Consider the following 14,770-nt stretch of genomic DNA (forward strand, 5'->3'; position numbering starts at 1 on the left):
GGAGGTCTTCTAGTCCAGTGGTTCCAAACTGCTCCAGCCTCAGGCTCCAGTTTTATCCTCCGTCATTAGTTCAAGGTCAACACATAAGATAAATGACTAGACATTCAATTTTATTTCACAACATGTTAAACAACATGTGGGGAAATTATGGCTTACACACCAGTGACATAACAATGCTGCATAGGCAAAGCATGTTAGTAGGCCGAATAATACAGCAATTATAATAATAATAATAAAAAACAGCTGATCAGAGGTCGCTACAAAGATCAGAAGAGCCAATCAGATGAGTCATCGGTTGTGAATTAATACGGTTTCAATTCTCATTTGCCTGCTCTTTAATTTACACACACACACACACACACACACACACACACACACACACACACACACACACACACCCGCACACACACACACACACACACACACACACACACCCGCACACACACACACACACACACACACACACACACACACACACACACACACCTGTCCTTCTCTGTCAAGTAGCTTTGCACTTCAAAATAAAAGCTCTGTTCTGGAAATTCCCTGTACTTCAAAATAAAAAACAAATACATCTATTTTTAAACCTACATGTTTATGAGTCACTTGCGGTCCATTCAGAACGGCCCCAATGTTGGACTGCTAGAACAAGTTACCTTGGGCTGAAAATCTGAATCTGAAAAGCCGATGGTGCATGCTGGCAAGCAGATTTGCACTGGGATGAAGCTCTGACACTTCTTGAGCATTTCACTCGAGGTTGTCTTTCACCTTAGTGGTGCTGCACCAGAAAGTCAGGGAGTTGTGCCTGTTACAGCCAACATCACTGCTGCTGACTGTATGCAGGTGGAGCTGTACAAACAGTCCTATTCCAATCATGGAGCCTAACAGTGCTGTTTACAGTTGAGCTGCCAACTACACTTATGTCATTTGTAGCCTTGCTTTAACAGTCTCATCTTGATACATTGCATCCCTCCACTGACAGTCACATTTAAACCTTTTAATATTCTTCCTCTCCCTGCATTGCAAAAAGAATAGTACATCCAAAATAACTGTCTGCTTTACCTGGAAACACTGTGAAATGAGACGATTGTTTTCTTGTGCAGCGCTGAAGGAAATGCTGAATCTGCCTGTATTTCTCTGCAACCTTACAAGTGTCTATTGACTGAAATACTGCACACATCTTAAATATACTGCATGTTGTTGAGTCAGGAGAATTGTAACTAATGCTTGGGCATTAAGGTTTCTTGTCACATGGTTCCAAATAACCACGCAGGAACACTCAGGCGAGTAAACTGATGTGTGAAAGAGCACAAATGGATAAGGTTGCAGCTCAAATAACGGGGTCACTAGCGGATGAATAACCTGCATTACCTCAAACAAAGTAAAGAAAAGAAAACTACCAAAGCTGAAGGTTTAAAGCAGCTACAGACGTTCCCAAGCCATAAACCTGTATAGTAGAGTTCACTGGGTCCATGAATACATCTGTATCGTCCTCATTCTCCCCCCTCTCCAGGCACACGGTCCACACAAAGGATGCAGGAGATGACAGAGAGTGTTCTCTGGAGGAAACACTCCACAACCATCAATATGTCAGCCTTGCATTACATGTCTGATGGATTTATCAAACCATCGATAAGTTATTGACTGGAATAACACTCAAGGTCATCTTGTAGGAACCTCCTGGAGCCCTGTCCAGTAAGAGGTTAATGTCAGTGGCTCTTCCTGTTCATCCAAGAAGCAATGAGTACAGCCTTCACAGCCTCATGAGGTCAAAACCACCATAATAAATCTAAGGTTATCAAGAACTACTAATCAAATCCAAAGTACGGAAGCTCTGAGCTGCCAATATTAAAATAAAATGTCTTTGGTCAAAATGGAATTTAGTTTGAGATTTGTGTGCCCAAAGTTATTCAAACTAAAACATTTTTATTTTATTTCAATAAAAGAACAACAATTGAAATGAATCAACAATAAGATGATAAATACTCACACTTGCAAATAAAGTATGACACATTATTATTAATTACTCATTTTCAAAAAGAAATACTGAAAAGAAATGTTTTATGGGAATGACGGTAAAACGTAGAAGACCAAAATATGGAAACGTGAACAAGCATTTCATTCACTGGAATACTTTTCTTTTAAATTGAAAGGAGCTTATGTATACCTTGTAATTACTTTAAATTGTGTCTATATACATTTCCCCCTAAAGCGCCCTCTATGGCTAATATGTTATGTCAGTTAACATTGTCTATCGTAAGTGTAGCAGCAAGACCACTGAGTGTTTTGAACAGAGCAATAGTGTGTTTTATTGCTTATGAATTAAACTTTTATATTAATAGAAAGCGGATGTTCCTTCTTGTGAAGGTCATATGCTCTCACTTTGTTGTTGATGAGACAGTGTGAACTACAGTGTGTAGAATATAGCCGTGCAATGCTAATCCACCCTCACTCAGCTGGTGCTGATGTTTTGTGTACTTTATCATTTTAGTACTGACATGTGCTGTTTGCACATTTCTCTCACAGGTGATTACATCTAGAAAAATCTGCACGCTCATCAGTATATCTACAGCAGCACGCCCACCTCTCTTCATGAATGTACTCCGAAATATAAAGGTTTATTTGGTCAGTGGGTTTAAGGTCAAACCTGGTGTTGATATCGTTTACAGGCATCCCTGTAGCTGTGTGTTGCTGTGTGGGAGGCTGCGGCGATGAAAAGCTGATGGTAAATCCATAGTGATGGATCAAAGTGCCGCATGGCTGGAGTCCTGCGCTGTGAAGGTGTTGGGAACAACGGTGACTTTTTACCCCTCCTACCTTCCTCTTATTATCCTCGCCTCCTTCTCCAATTCTCTCTTTTTATCTTGAAATCCCAACTTCTCCTTGGTAATCCACGTTTGGTAGCATTTTGCTTGTGTGTATGTGTGTGTGAGAGAAAGAGAAAGAGAAAGGTGATTTGATGCTTTGTGCCATGGTGTCAAGCGGCATCAGACAGTAGCTGATCAATCACTATCCAAACACTAACATTGTTCTGCTTTCCAGCTGCCTTCTGCACTACATGTGTCCAAATGTCTGCTGCTGTAACATGGACAATATGTGATGTTATTCATAAAGTCAAGCTATATTTATTGTCTAATGTTTGAGTGTCCCAAATGGAAATGTTCATAAATATGGCCAATTTCACTCAATGATTATGACTTTTACAATAACTGACGGTTGCTTAATGTCACTGTATTCTTCTGTTGAATTACATTCAGCCAATCTAACCACTTGGTTCTGTTTTCTAGGAGAAAAACATTGGCCGGTCCACTCCGAGAGTCACCATGGTAGGGATGGCTGTTCTTTGTTAAAGGGTCAAAGATGCCTCTAACCACTTCTTCATGGTTTCTGTATTATTATCTGTTTATGATTAATGGTGGTAGTCTGCAGTAACATGTGATCAGTGTTTGGAGGCAGCTTGCACCTGGAGTGTTACCTGTAGTGCAGTGCCTTCCCATTGACCTCTACCTATCGTTACCTAACCTGTGTATTTCCCCCTTGACATGTGGCTCTCCTGTCTATGTGATGACTACATGTGTGCAGTCTGGTCTGTGTGCACTGGTTCCCGAGGTGTAACGGTACACAAAATTCACAGTTTGGTAAATTCTTTTGATTAAGAAAAGTGCAGCTGGTTTAGGGTCGATATGAGGTCAATACCACTATCGTGTGTTGAGTATGGATCTGGAATCAGGAGGTAATTAGCTTAGCTTGGTTCTGTCCAAGGTTTTGAAAAAATGGACACAAACTACCTCATTTGTTTAACTCGTATACAAAAATAAATGTAAAAAACACCATTTGTGTGGTGAGAACAACAACTGGTGACTTCCAGGTGCTAACCCAACGAGCACTAGCTGACAGATACAACTACTGACTCTTGCTCTTTGACATGCATAGTCCCCATGTACCAAAGCCAAGTGAGACCGTTTTAATTTGACAATAAACTGAACAGAACCACAATTGTGGGCGAATACAAGTACCGTTACACCCGTGTCTGGTTCAGATCAAAGATGTGGTGTTGTGGGCTCGCCTCTAAGGAAACATTGTAAAGAGGAGATGTCAGTGGCATACAGTTTTTAGTTTTCAACTAAGAAGTACATTCTATTAGTAGAGTGTGGGCCTAATTAATGAAAACACTAACCAAACTAGGACATGCTGAATGTAAACAAGAATATGATGTACCTCTTGATGTTTGTTGCAGCTGGCCCACATTGTTGTTTTTCTCATTGTGCCTTAAAACCAAACTGGTCCCATTCCACTCCTCTGTTCTAATTCCTTTCCTTTGAAAAGTATGTTTTGAACTGTTTCACTAAAGCTTGTTCTGTGTTGTCCACTTTGTTGAAATGAATGTCCTAACCTCTATGTTGTGCGTGGTCTACGACTCTGTCCGTCTCAGTGGAGAGGAGGGCTGGTCTATAAAGGCATGGATAAAGGCAGTTTTGATGATGTTACTTCTTTTATTTTAAGAAGACATCAGATAAATCTGTGCTTATCCTGCTTAAGATATACGGACCCTCCTCTTCCTCCTCTACCTCTTCCTCGCCCTCCGCCTCCTCTCAAAGGAAGTCTGACAAATGGAGTCGGTTGGTATGTCAATCAACTGTTGAGAGAAATGGCTTTTTTTATTCCTTCGATGTAACATCCCATGAAAATGTCGTATACTGTGATACTGTTTGATTTTCAGGAGAGAGTATTACGTTTAGAGGCAGTGAGTCAGCTCGGCTCTGTTGTGAGGGAACAGAGTGAAACCAGACGAGTTCTGTAGGAATATCATGGAGCATTACTTCAATAAAATGGATCTCTTATTGCCTTTTAACACACAGGGTCCACGGTGGGTTCACTGTCTATCACATTTCAAAATGAACTGGATATGAAGTCCATCTCAACCTCCTGCCCTTCCCCATCCCTGCTGAGACTATCATGGCACATTTTTCAAGCTGCAGAGGCAGTGACATGTCAAGTAACTACTTGGCCTTTGGTGTCTTGGGGGTGATTGTGAGTTATGAGTTAAAGAGCGACACTTACTGGCAATATAGATGGAAAGAGTCTGGACAGGGATGTTATTGCTTGTTGCAATCTGCAGCTCGAGTGACTCATTAATAAAGTAGCCTATGAATGCATAATGATATCTGAGTATTTAAGCTATTCATTTCAACCAAATCAAAGTGTGTGTCTTCACTGATGACATGTAGATTTGAGCCATTTAGCAGATAACTGTATTTGCAGACATTACGTATACAAACAGTTGTAGCAGCAATACAAAACAATATAATCAAATATGTAACCATATCTTTGGGCATATTTCTTTGTACCTGTTGATAGTGCGTTCCCTTTCCCTACTGAATGTAATGCAACTTCTGTTTCTCACTCAGAAATACAACATGTAAAATTAATAGCAAATTCCACTTTTAGGCTATTTGTTATTTAATATCGCAGCTTTAAATATGCCGTGATAACCTCACACTTGTTTTTGGAGCTTTAGAAAAAAAGCTGATTCGCTTGTGTGAGAGCTGATGGATTTGGTGGTTATGGCAGTTAACATTTTGCGATTAAATGTGAACACTTTGTCAGTTGTTAAATGTCAAACCCACGGTGGCTTCCTTTGCTGCGAGAGGAGGGCAGGGACGTGATGGTGGCACCCGGCTCTCACCAGAGCCAATGGGACAGACACATCCGCATTCGTACCTGTCACACATTTTGCACACATGCACGGTGCACTCTGTATCCACACCCCCACCCCCTCCACCTGCACCTCCTCTGGGCTTTTCATAACTCCAGTAGCTCCACTTGGCAGGGCTAATGGGATGGCAGGGCTGTTGGTTTTAGAGAGGGATGTTATGAGGAGAGTGCAGCAGAGGGCTGAGGATGGCTCTCTAATAGATCTGGGGGGGCGGTGTTGAGTCTGGGGATGGAGGGCTGCCGTGTGATCACTGGCCCATGTTGCTGTTTCTCTCCTCTTTACATCCCACTGCCCCACAACAGACCCTTTTTCCTACTTTTCCTTCTGTTATCTGCTGTGTGTGTCGGTTACGACTGTTGTTGAGAGACACCATGCCTTTAGGGTTTCCATTAAGTTGTGTGTCTGTATTGTCAGTGTTTTGAAGTCTGTCTGTGTCCACCACAATTTCTACCATTTCTACTCACGGCTTTTTATTTTCAAAGCAGTGGAAGGTTTTCCTGCTTGTATATGCTGTGTGCTGCTGCAGGGTTTCTTTTTGTTTGTCTTCTTTCAATCTTATGATCTTACTCTAATAAAAGTAAAAGCACGAAGCTCGAGTTGCACGTAACACCTCAGATCTGAGGGAATTAATAATAAAAAAGAAGAAACAACACATTGGTGACAAATTAAAGGGAACGCCAACATGAAGTGTCTTAAGGGGTCAGTATTACTCCCTCCACACCTTTCTAATGTCAGAGTTGGGGGGAGTGCTTCCAACAGATGAAGTCATGTTCTATAATCGAAACTCACACCTTCCTCACCCTGCGGCCATTTATTCCCTCGTTTTATGGTGAAGAGTGCGATCTAACACGTAGCGCCAACATTTCTCATTGGTGCTCAACAATATTGCATCCTCAGAACTGTAAGGGCCATAGCATTTTCATTCTCATCAAACACACGTACATGTTGCTTGTATGCGGCCTATTGCGTAGATGTTTTGGCTGTCGCTTGGATCTGACATTCAGGAGCTCACATGAGGAGGTTCCTCAGTCGTTTAAGCAAATACTCTGATGACCTTGTTAGTTTGTAATTTAGGCTTTTTTGCTCCCGTGTAGTTCTCTCACAATGACTTCCTTATTCATTGACGAGAGATTGTGGTCAAACACACCCACACACACACACACACACACACACACACACACACACACACCATCCGCGCTACTGGATATCATGATGTGGCTGTTCAGTTGTTGGAAGGAATGTAAATTCTTAGAAATCAATGTTCTGATGGTTTCCACAATACCTCTGAGCATGACCGCAATCGATTCTGCAGACGCTTATTCAACCTCGGCACTGGGTTCAAGGTGTTCTGTGGCTGCCTCAGCATGCCTTTTCTTGCCTCCCTTGTGTGCGTATGTGATGTTTGGAAGTGTGATGTGAAACAAAATACCACCCTAAATGTCAGATTACTGAGTCACTTGTGTGCCATCTGGATGCTATTATGCAAACTCGCCAAGGAGGTATTCTCTGGAGCTCAGTTATAAGTGAAGAGACATTTCATGTGAGTAATCTTCTCGAGAAGGTGAGGGCGACTGCAGCCCACCCTTCATAGATATATGGTTGATTCAGACACCACATCTGACAAAGCTGACACTGCTGCGTCATCAACATACTGACAGAAAAACATCCATTTAGCAATTTAGATAGGGACCCTGTGTAACCCAACAATCTGGCGAGCATGTCAATCATAATCATCAACCCACTGTATGATTACACAACACCACTGGCTTTGCATCTATTTTAATATGCCAATTTAAGAAGATAAAGGCAATAAGTAGCGGACAGCAGTGTATATAGGGACTCTCACCATCACTGGAGGCGCCCTTCATTATTTACTTATTTACACACATTTTCTGTAGTCATGGTAACACGGTGTGTGGAGGTTATTTTGCGATGTCAGCTCAAAGAGGGGGGCAGGGCCGAGCCTCTTGGCTGTGAGAGGTTGGGGTTGCTGGTCATACTGGGACTCTTTCTTGAATGTGGTTAATTGGTCCCCAGATCACGCAGGGATCACTGAACATGGCTGTCCAGGTTCCTAATGAGCTGTAGGCTTCTGCTTCTTCTCAGTGGGCCGTTCAGCTCTCCTTGCTCTCTTTTTCGAGATCAAGAACGTTGCATATTATCGGTCCATGTCGGGGTTCTCTGCTGTGCTGATAATACCGAAAGATCTGGGAAATTACACTTTACAGTGTTTCCAGTTCTATTTTTTTGTTTGCAAACTTTGTCGTTCTGTGTTTCAGAGAAGCTACAAGTTGCAGAATTAGTGAATCAACTACATTATTCCAAGATCATGTCCCAGTTTATAGATTCTCACAGTGTAGGATTTGTTTTCCTTTACATAGCGTGTGGACTAAAGGTCACATATGTATACTTGTACATGGTACAGGCTGGATGTGAAGAATGTACAGAACATTTTTCAAAGCCTATTAGTGTTTCTTTATTCATGCAGTATAGAAATGTTGAACTTCCTATTTAGGGAAAACTGTGCCAGTAAAAGTAATCCATTAAAATTACTTTTCCTCCTAGTATACTAGTACTAGTGTTAGTCCTGGTATTAATCCTAGTATACTAGTACTAGTATTAGTCCTGGTATTAGTCCTAGTATACTAGTACTAATATTAGTCCTGGTATTAGTCCTAGTATACTACTACTAGTATTAGTCCTGGTATTAGTCCTAGTATACTACTACTAGTATTAGTCCGGGTATTAGTCCTAGTATACTAGTACTAGTATTAGTCCTGGTATTAGTCCTAGTATACTAGTACTAATATTAGTCCTGGTATTAGTCCTAGTATACTACTACTAGTATTAGTCCGGGTATTAGTCCTAGTATACTAGTACTAGTATTAGTCCTGGTATTAGTCCTAGTATACTAGTACTAATATTAGTCCTGGTATTAGTCCTAGTATACTACTACTAGTATTAGTCCTGGTATTAGTCCTAGTATACTAGTACTAGTATTAGTCCTGGTATTAGTCCTAGTCCTAGTATACTAGTATTAGTCCTGGTATTAGTCCTAGTATACTAGTATTAGTCCTGGTATTAGTCCTAATACTAGTATACTAGTACTAGTATTAGTCCTGGTATTAGTCCTAGTATACTAGTATTAGTCCTGGTATTAGTCCTAGTATACTAGTATTAGTCCTGGTATTAGTCCTAGTATACTAGTATTAGTCCGAGTATACTAGTATTAGTCCTGGTATTAGTCCTAGTATACTAGTATTAGTCATGGTATTAGTCCTAGTATACTAGTATTAGTCCTGGTATTAGTCCTAGTATACTAGTACTAGTATTAGTCCTGGTATTAGTCCTAATACTAGTATACTAGTACTAGTATTAGTCCTGGTATTAGTCCTAGTATACTAGTATTAGTCCTGGTATTAGTCCTAGTATACTAGTATTAGTCCTGGTATTAGTCCTAGTATACTAGTATTAGTCCGAGTATACTAGTATTAGTCCTGGTATTAGTCCTAGTATACTAGTATTAGTCATGGTATTAGTCCTAGTATACTAGTATTAGTCCTGGTATTAGTCCTAGTATACTAGTACTAGTATTAGTCCTGGTATTAGTCCTAATACTAGTATACTAGTACTAGTATTAGTCCTGGTATTAGTCCTAGTATACTAGTATTAGTCCTGGTATTAGTCCTAGTATACTAGTATTAGTCCTGGTATTAGTCCTAGTATACTAGTATTAGTCCGAGTATACTAGTATTAGTCCTGGTATTAGTCCTAGTATACTAGTATTAGTCATGGTATTAGTCCTAGTATACTAGTATTAGTCCTGGTATTAGTCCTAGTATACTAGTACTAGTATTAGTCCTGGTATTAGTCCTAGTATACTAGTATTAGTCCTGGTATTAGTCCTAGTATACTAGCATTAGTCCTAGTATTAGTCCTAGTATACTAGTATTAGTCCTAGTATACTAGTATTAGTCCTGGTATTAGTCCTAGTATACTAGTATTAGTCCTGGTATTAGTCCTAGTGTACTAGTACTAGTATTAGTCCTGGTATACTAGTACTATTATTAGTCCTGGTATACTAGTATTAGTCCTAGTATACTAGTACTAGTATTATACCTGGTATTAGTCCTAGTATACTAGTATTAGTCCTAGTATACTAGTACTAGTATTAGTACTAGTAGTAGTACTAGGAGTAGTACTAGTACTAATACCAGTACTAATAGTTGGAGGTGTATTAGTTATTTTGTAGGATTCAGGGTTGGTAAAATAAATGAGCTTGTTCATGTGCTTCGACCTGGTGAACTAAATGAACTGAGCAGGTCATTTGTTAGTATTCATGTACTGTATTATAAATGATAATTATACCTGTAGGTTGGGAAACACCGGACTTTAAATGTAGTCTGGAAAAACTGCCATTTGTATTTCAGAAGAGGAACCGGTTTTACATTTATTTACACATGTGAAAATGAGCAATGGTTTGCCGTTCTTATGGACACTTCATTATTAGTTGTAGTGCTGTTTGGAATTTTTATTTAGAAATGACGGTGGTGGCAGAGTTGTTCATTTAAAAATGACCTTCACAATTAATTAAAATTCAAGTCTCTACATTTTTAGCACTTTTAGTTTCTTTCTGTTGGAAACATAAATAAAATAATAAATGCAACACTGTCTGTGTTTCCTTCTGAGGTGCCTTCTTTGTGTCGCAGAAGCGGCAAGTAAGAGCTTTTACATCCGGACTGTAACTTCAATTACTCTTGTTACAACACAGACAACTAAACAGACATGTATTTATACTACAATGCTGTTCATTTCATATATTCAGGAGACACAGTCTCAGATCATTACGTATTTCCCCCTTACAATCATCGCATCTGTGGGAATATGAAAAAAGAGACAGCCAGAGAAGGAACACACCCCATCTATCTCCATAGCCCGAGCAAATATTGAAACCCATGATGTGAGAGCGTCGGGCCTCCCTCTTCCCTCTCCTCCCTCTCTTCTGTGACAGATGTAAATGGATGTTTCAGCAGTTGGCTCTAATGCATTTTTAAACAGGCACAGCAGCAGACAGCAAATGAACGTGTCGCGACGGCAACACTCGACAACGGGGTCTCCATCTATCGCTGCCTCCTCCTCACATACAAAACATAAAAACCCACTTACACACACACGGACCTACACACTGCTGAGAATAGCTGTCATTCATCAACTTTCTCAGTACAATGGGCTCAGTAAAGGTCCCATCTTTCAACTAAAGCACCTTCACACTGCGGTGCCCAGCCGAGCTCTGAATGTGCATCACATTCCCTGTCAAGCGCAAACACTCCTGCACAGTAGGATGGAGGGATGATTGGGGGAAACTGTTGTTTATTCTGTGAGTTGGAAATTAAAATACTTCTGCTTTCCCAGATGCCAATACAACAAGACTGTTACTGCTGATTAGACCATACTCCTGCACAAAGACAGTCAGATAAAGAAGGGCAATGACCAGAGGCGGAGGATGAGTGTGTGTGTGTGTGTGTGTGTGTGTGCGTGTGCGTGCGTGCGTGCGTGCGTGCGTGCGTGCGTGCGTGCGTGCGTGCGTGCGTGTGTGTGAATATTTGAAAGACTTGTATCGTGGCTGAGAGCTCAAAGGACTGCAACTTAAGAAAAACACATTGAAAACATCTTCACCACTCTGACAACTATGTGTCACAAAACATGGCTGCATATCCTGTAGGTAAAACACCAGCACAATTAGAAACACCTTCTCCTCACATGCAGACATGCGGTATGTAACATATCCAAAGCACTCAAACACAGACGTGCTTTTGTTCATAAGTTCAGATTAATTATTTTGTCAACCTACAGTTTTAAAGGTGAGATAAAGATGTTTATTGTAGGTTAAACATTGTGATTGCTAGGTGTACATCATTAGAACATACCAGGTACTTGATGGTCCTGATGAAGAGGAAGACGAGTTAGCAACGTCTCACCGAGCTCGAAAATTGTGTTCTGTGCAGAAGCTAGATATCTCGCTGTTAAGATAATTAATAACATAATGAATGAATTCACTTTGGGAGTCTGGATGTGTGATCTGATTCAGCGCCTCGGATTAGCTTCTGGCTTCTTCTTCAAAGCAATGGTGGCAGAGGCTCATGGGTATTGTAGTATTGAGAGCCGTCCACCAAAATGACAGACAAAACATCTTGAACTTAGAATTAAAACTGATTATAATGAACTGAATATAACTTACAGCATCGCTACAATACGAGAGGAACATTGATTATAACATTCATGAACAACAACTTGAAGCACAACTAAGTAGAGGTGATAGACAACACAGCGACGCTCGGAAAACAAGGACTTGGGCATGGCTGTGAGTTGATGCAGGTTTTGTGTGTGTGTGTGTGTGTGTGGGGGGGGGGGGGGGGGGGGGGGGGGTCAGGTGAGGATGTGTCTGCAAACAAAACAAGCTGGCAAAATAAAACAAATACTTCTACTATCCACTTTTCAACCACATTTGCAGAGTGTCTCTGAGCCCGTGTGTGGAAGTCATTCTGTGCTTGAGTTTTATTAAAATGAGGCTCTTTTTAAATGTCTGCGTTGTCAAGGTGATAGAAGAAGGTGAATCATTTCCCTGTGTTCTGTTTGTTTGCTCGTGTCTAAAGGTGGATTATGTTGGTTACCGTAGATTGATCACATTCGAGGCATCTTTTAAATGAATGAATAGATTAATGTCGTCTGTGTCTTTTCTCTGAAGTAACAATTCCCAAAGAATATGGCAGCCTGCGTGTTCCAGGGCAGGAGGTAATAAATATTGTATACAGCCCCGTTTTTAGTTTGTTTGCTTTTCCATTCATCGGGTTTGCACTGTAGCCTCAGACCTGCTGGATTCTGAGTGATGAAAACATGTGTTGCAGTGTAACGCTGAGCGGACTCCACCTGCTGAAGTTTAACTCACTCGTAATGTCTCTTGTTACGTCCATTGGAGGAAATGAAAGGGATATTTCACACACTACATAAGTTGTTCAGGTGATGTGGCTTTGTGACTTATGTATGACGGTTTCATATCGTCCACTCGTGGCTACAAGAGATCTGCAGGGCGTGGCGGGAGTAGGAGAGGGCGGGGGGGGGGGTTAGGTCACAGATCACAGCATGCCTGTAAAATCTTAGTGTCAAAGAAAACCAACATCTTGTGTTTAACATATTTCTCATTTAAAAGATTCTGAATTCCTTAATAATAACAGTCTTAGTAGAACTAGTACTAGCAGTATATTTGTATTAAATAATTTCTTCTCTGTTTATCTTCTTCTTCTTTTTTATTATTATTGTTAAAGTTAGAACCTAATTAGGATTAAAGATGTTGAATAATCATCTTGAGCTCGGCTCGACGTCTGACGTTGTGTATTCTGTGAATTATTTGAAAACAATGTGAATTATCTCTGTCACCATAACACAGTCTGTATTTCAGCTGATTCCTCGTGGACACTGATCTTTCATTGCTTTTGTCATTGCAGGTACCCATCAGCACAACTATAACCATGTGGCTCTAGGTAGCCCGACACGCACACCTAAGAATGGTAAGACAAACTAGGGAGAGACGGGAATATTATATGTGAGTTCACAGCTCAGCTTCAGTGTTTGAGATGAAGACTGCACCGGGGCATTGACTTGAATTTGGTGCTTGTCATGGATGTGTGGAAAAACCCTTCACATGGTCTTTTCTTCAAATGGCCCCCCTGGGAATCCATTCTGTTATTGAAAATGAGGCTTTTTTGTTGTCGAAGATTGAACTACAGAAGTGTCACGTCCCATAATCATGAACCTTTTCCTGTGAGTGGGATCAAGCTGCAGTCACTGTCCTTCTCTTCTTAAAGCAAATAGAATTGGCGGAGTACCAAGTTAATGTTCTGTCGAGGTCATCACGTCCTCTGGTTGACTGAGCGTGTGAAAGTTATCACCGTAGCCTCATGCTCCCTGTGTGGAGCATCACCGTGAATCTCTTTTTATTACTGATGTCATGCTGCTGTTTGGGTCGCAGGCTGTCTCATAGTAGCAGTCTCATAAGGGTGCAAGGTGGAGAGAATAAAGACAGCACAGATAAAAGGAAAGAAAGGAGGCCATAATCTGAATATTCACGGCCCTTCAGTATTTATTAAATCACTCTGATCTCGCCATTTGATTTACATTCTGTTTGTTTCATCCTCAAATGTGAAAAAATGACTTGCTTGACAGAATTGTGCTTAAATTCTGCAGCCAGAACGGCCTCCTCTTTATTATTGACCATGTGGTTCATTTACACACACAAACACACACACACACACACAAACACACACACACACACACACACACACACACACACACACACACACACACACACAGATAAACATGAAAACATGACAAATACACACATGGCGCACAGAACTTCGATCACTCACAGGCTCCGAATTTCAGCATGCAGTGTATTTTCTAGATAAAACCTGCATGTGTGTTTGTTTGTGTTTGGGGGGGGTCATGCTGAATATGGAGTAGGTCTTTGTAGGCTGTTTTCCTCATCATCAACGTGTCTCTGAAATATTTGTTTTTCACTTGGGTTTGGTAGCTCACCGATCATTGAGACGTGGTAAGTCATACATACATTTAGTGTAAAAGCTCATTCATTACATTCCAGCACACATGTATGTACACAGACACCACAAGCCAACCCCCACGTCTGTGTCTTTCTGTCTCTCACTTGAATCGTTGTGTTTTCAGACGTGATTTAAGTAGCATTTGTTTGTCATATGGGGCAAAGACGTCCTAGAATCCTTTTAAACCCGTGAAAGTATATGAAAGTCCATTCATGTGATTTCATGTGAAAGGTCATTTGTGTTGTTCTTTAGTTTTCTTATTGTCAACTAATCCCACAAAAAGACCAAAAGACAATGTGTTCGTCTCATTCGGCCCGTTGGTTCCTACTGAATATGTGAATCAAAAAATAAATGCTTAACAATTTCCTAAAACAGCTGGGTACTGTGCTTAGCATCGTTTACTGTCGGATATAGTGCTTTTGTTGGAGACTATTTTATG

General features: G+C 40.7%; 1 protein-coding gene across 9 annotated transcripts in view; it reads left to right on the forward strand.

Moving 5' to 3' along the window:
- The window catches only part of LOC115024383 (shisa family member 6), a 59,481-nt gene that overhangs the window by 37,130 nt on the left and 7,581 nt on the right, over positions 1-14,770 (forward strand). For 3 of the 9 annotated variants that reach the window (XM_029455881.1, XM_029455882.1, XM_029455885.1), the window contains exons 5-7: positions 3,288-3,326; positions 13,219-13,281; positions 14,304-14,324. The exons of 1 other annotated variant lie outside the window; for it this stretch is intronic. In XM_029455881.1, coding sequence (XP_029311741.1) covers positions 3,288-3,326; positions 13,219-13,281; positions 14,304-14,324 — 123 coding nt within the window. The remainder of the gene's footprint in view (positions 1-3,287; positions 3,327-13,218; positions 13,282-14,303; positions 14,325-14,770) is intronic. 5 more of the 9 variants (XM_029455883.1, XM_029455886.1, XM_029455887.1 and 2 more) reach the window with 3 other exon arrangements.

Source organism: Cottoperca gobio, chromosome 19 (genome assembly GCF_900634415.1).
Source record: "Cottoperca gobio chromosome 19, fCotGob3.1, whole genome shotgun sequence".
NCBI classification, from domain to species: Eukaryota; Metazoa; Chordata; class Actinopteri; order Perciformes; family Bovichtidae; genus Cottoperca; species Cottoperca gobio.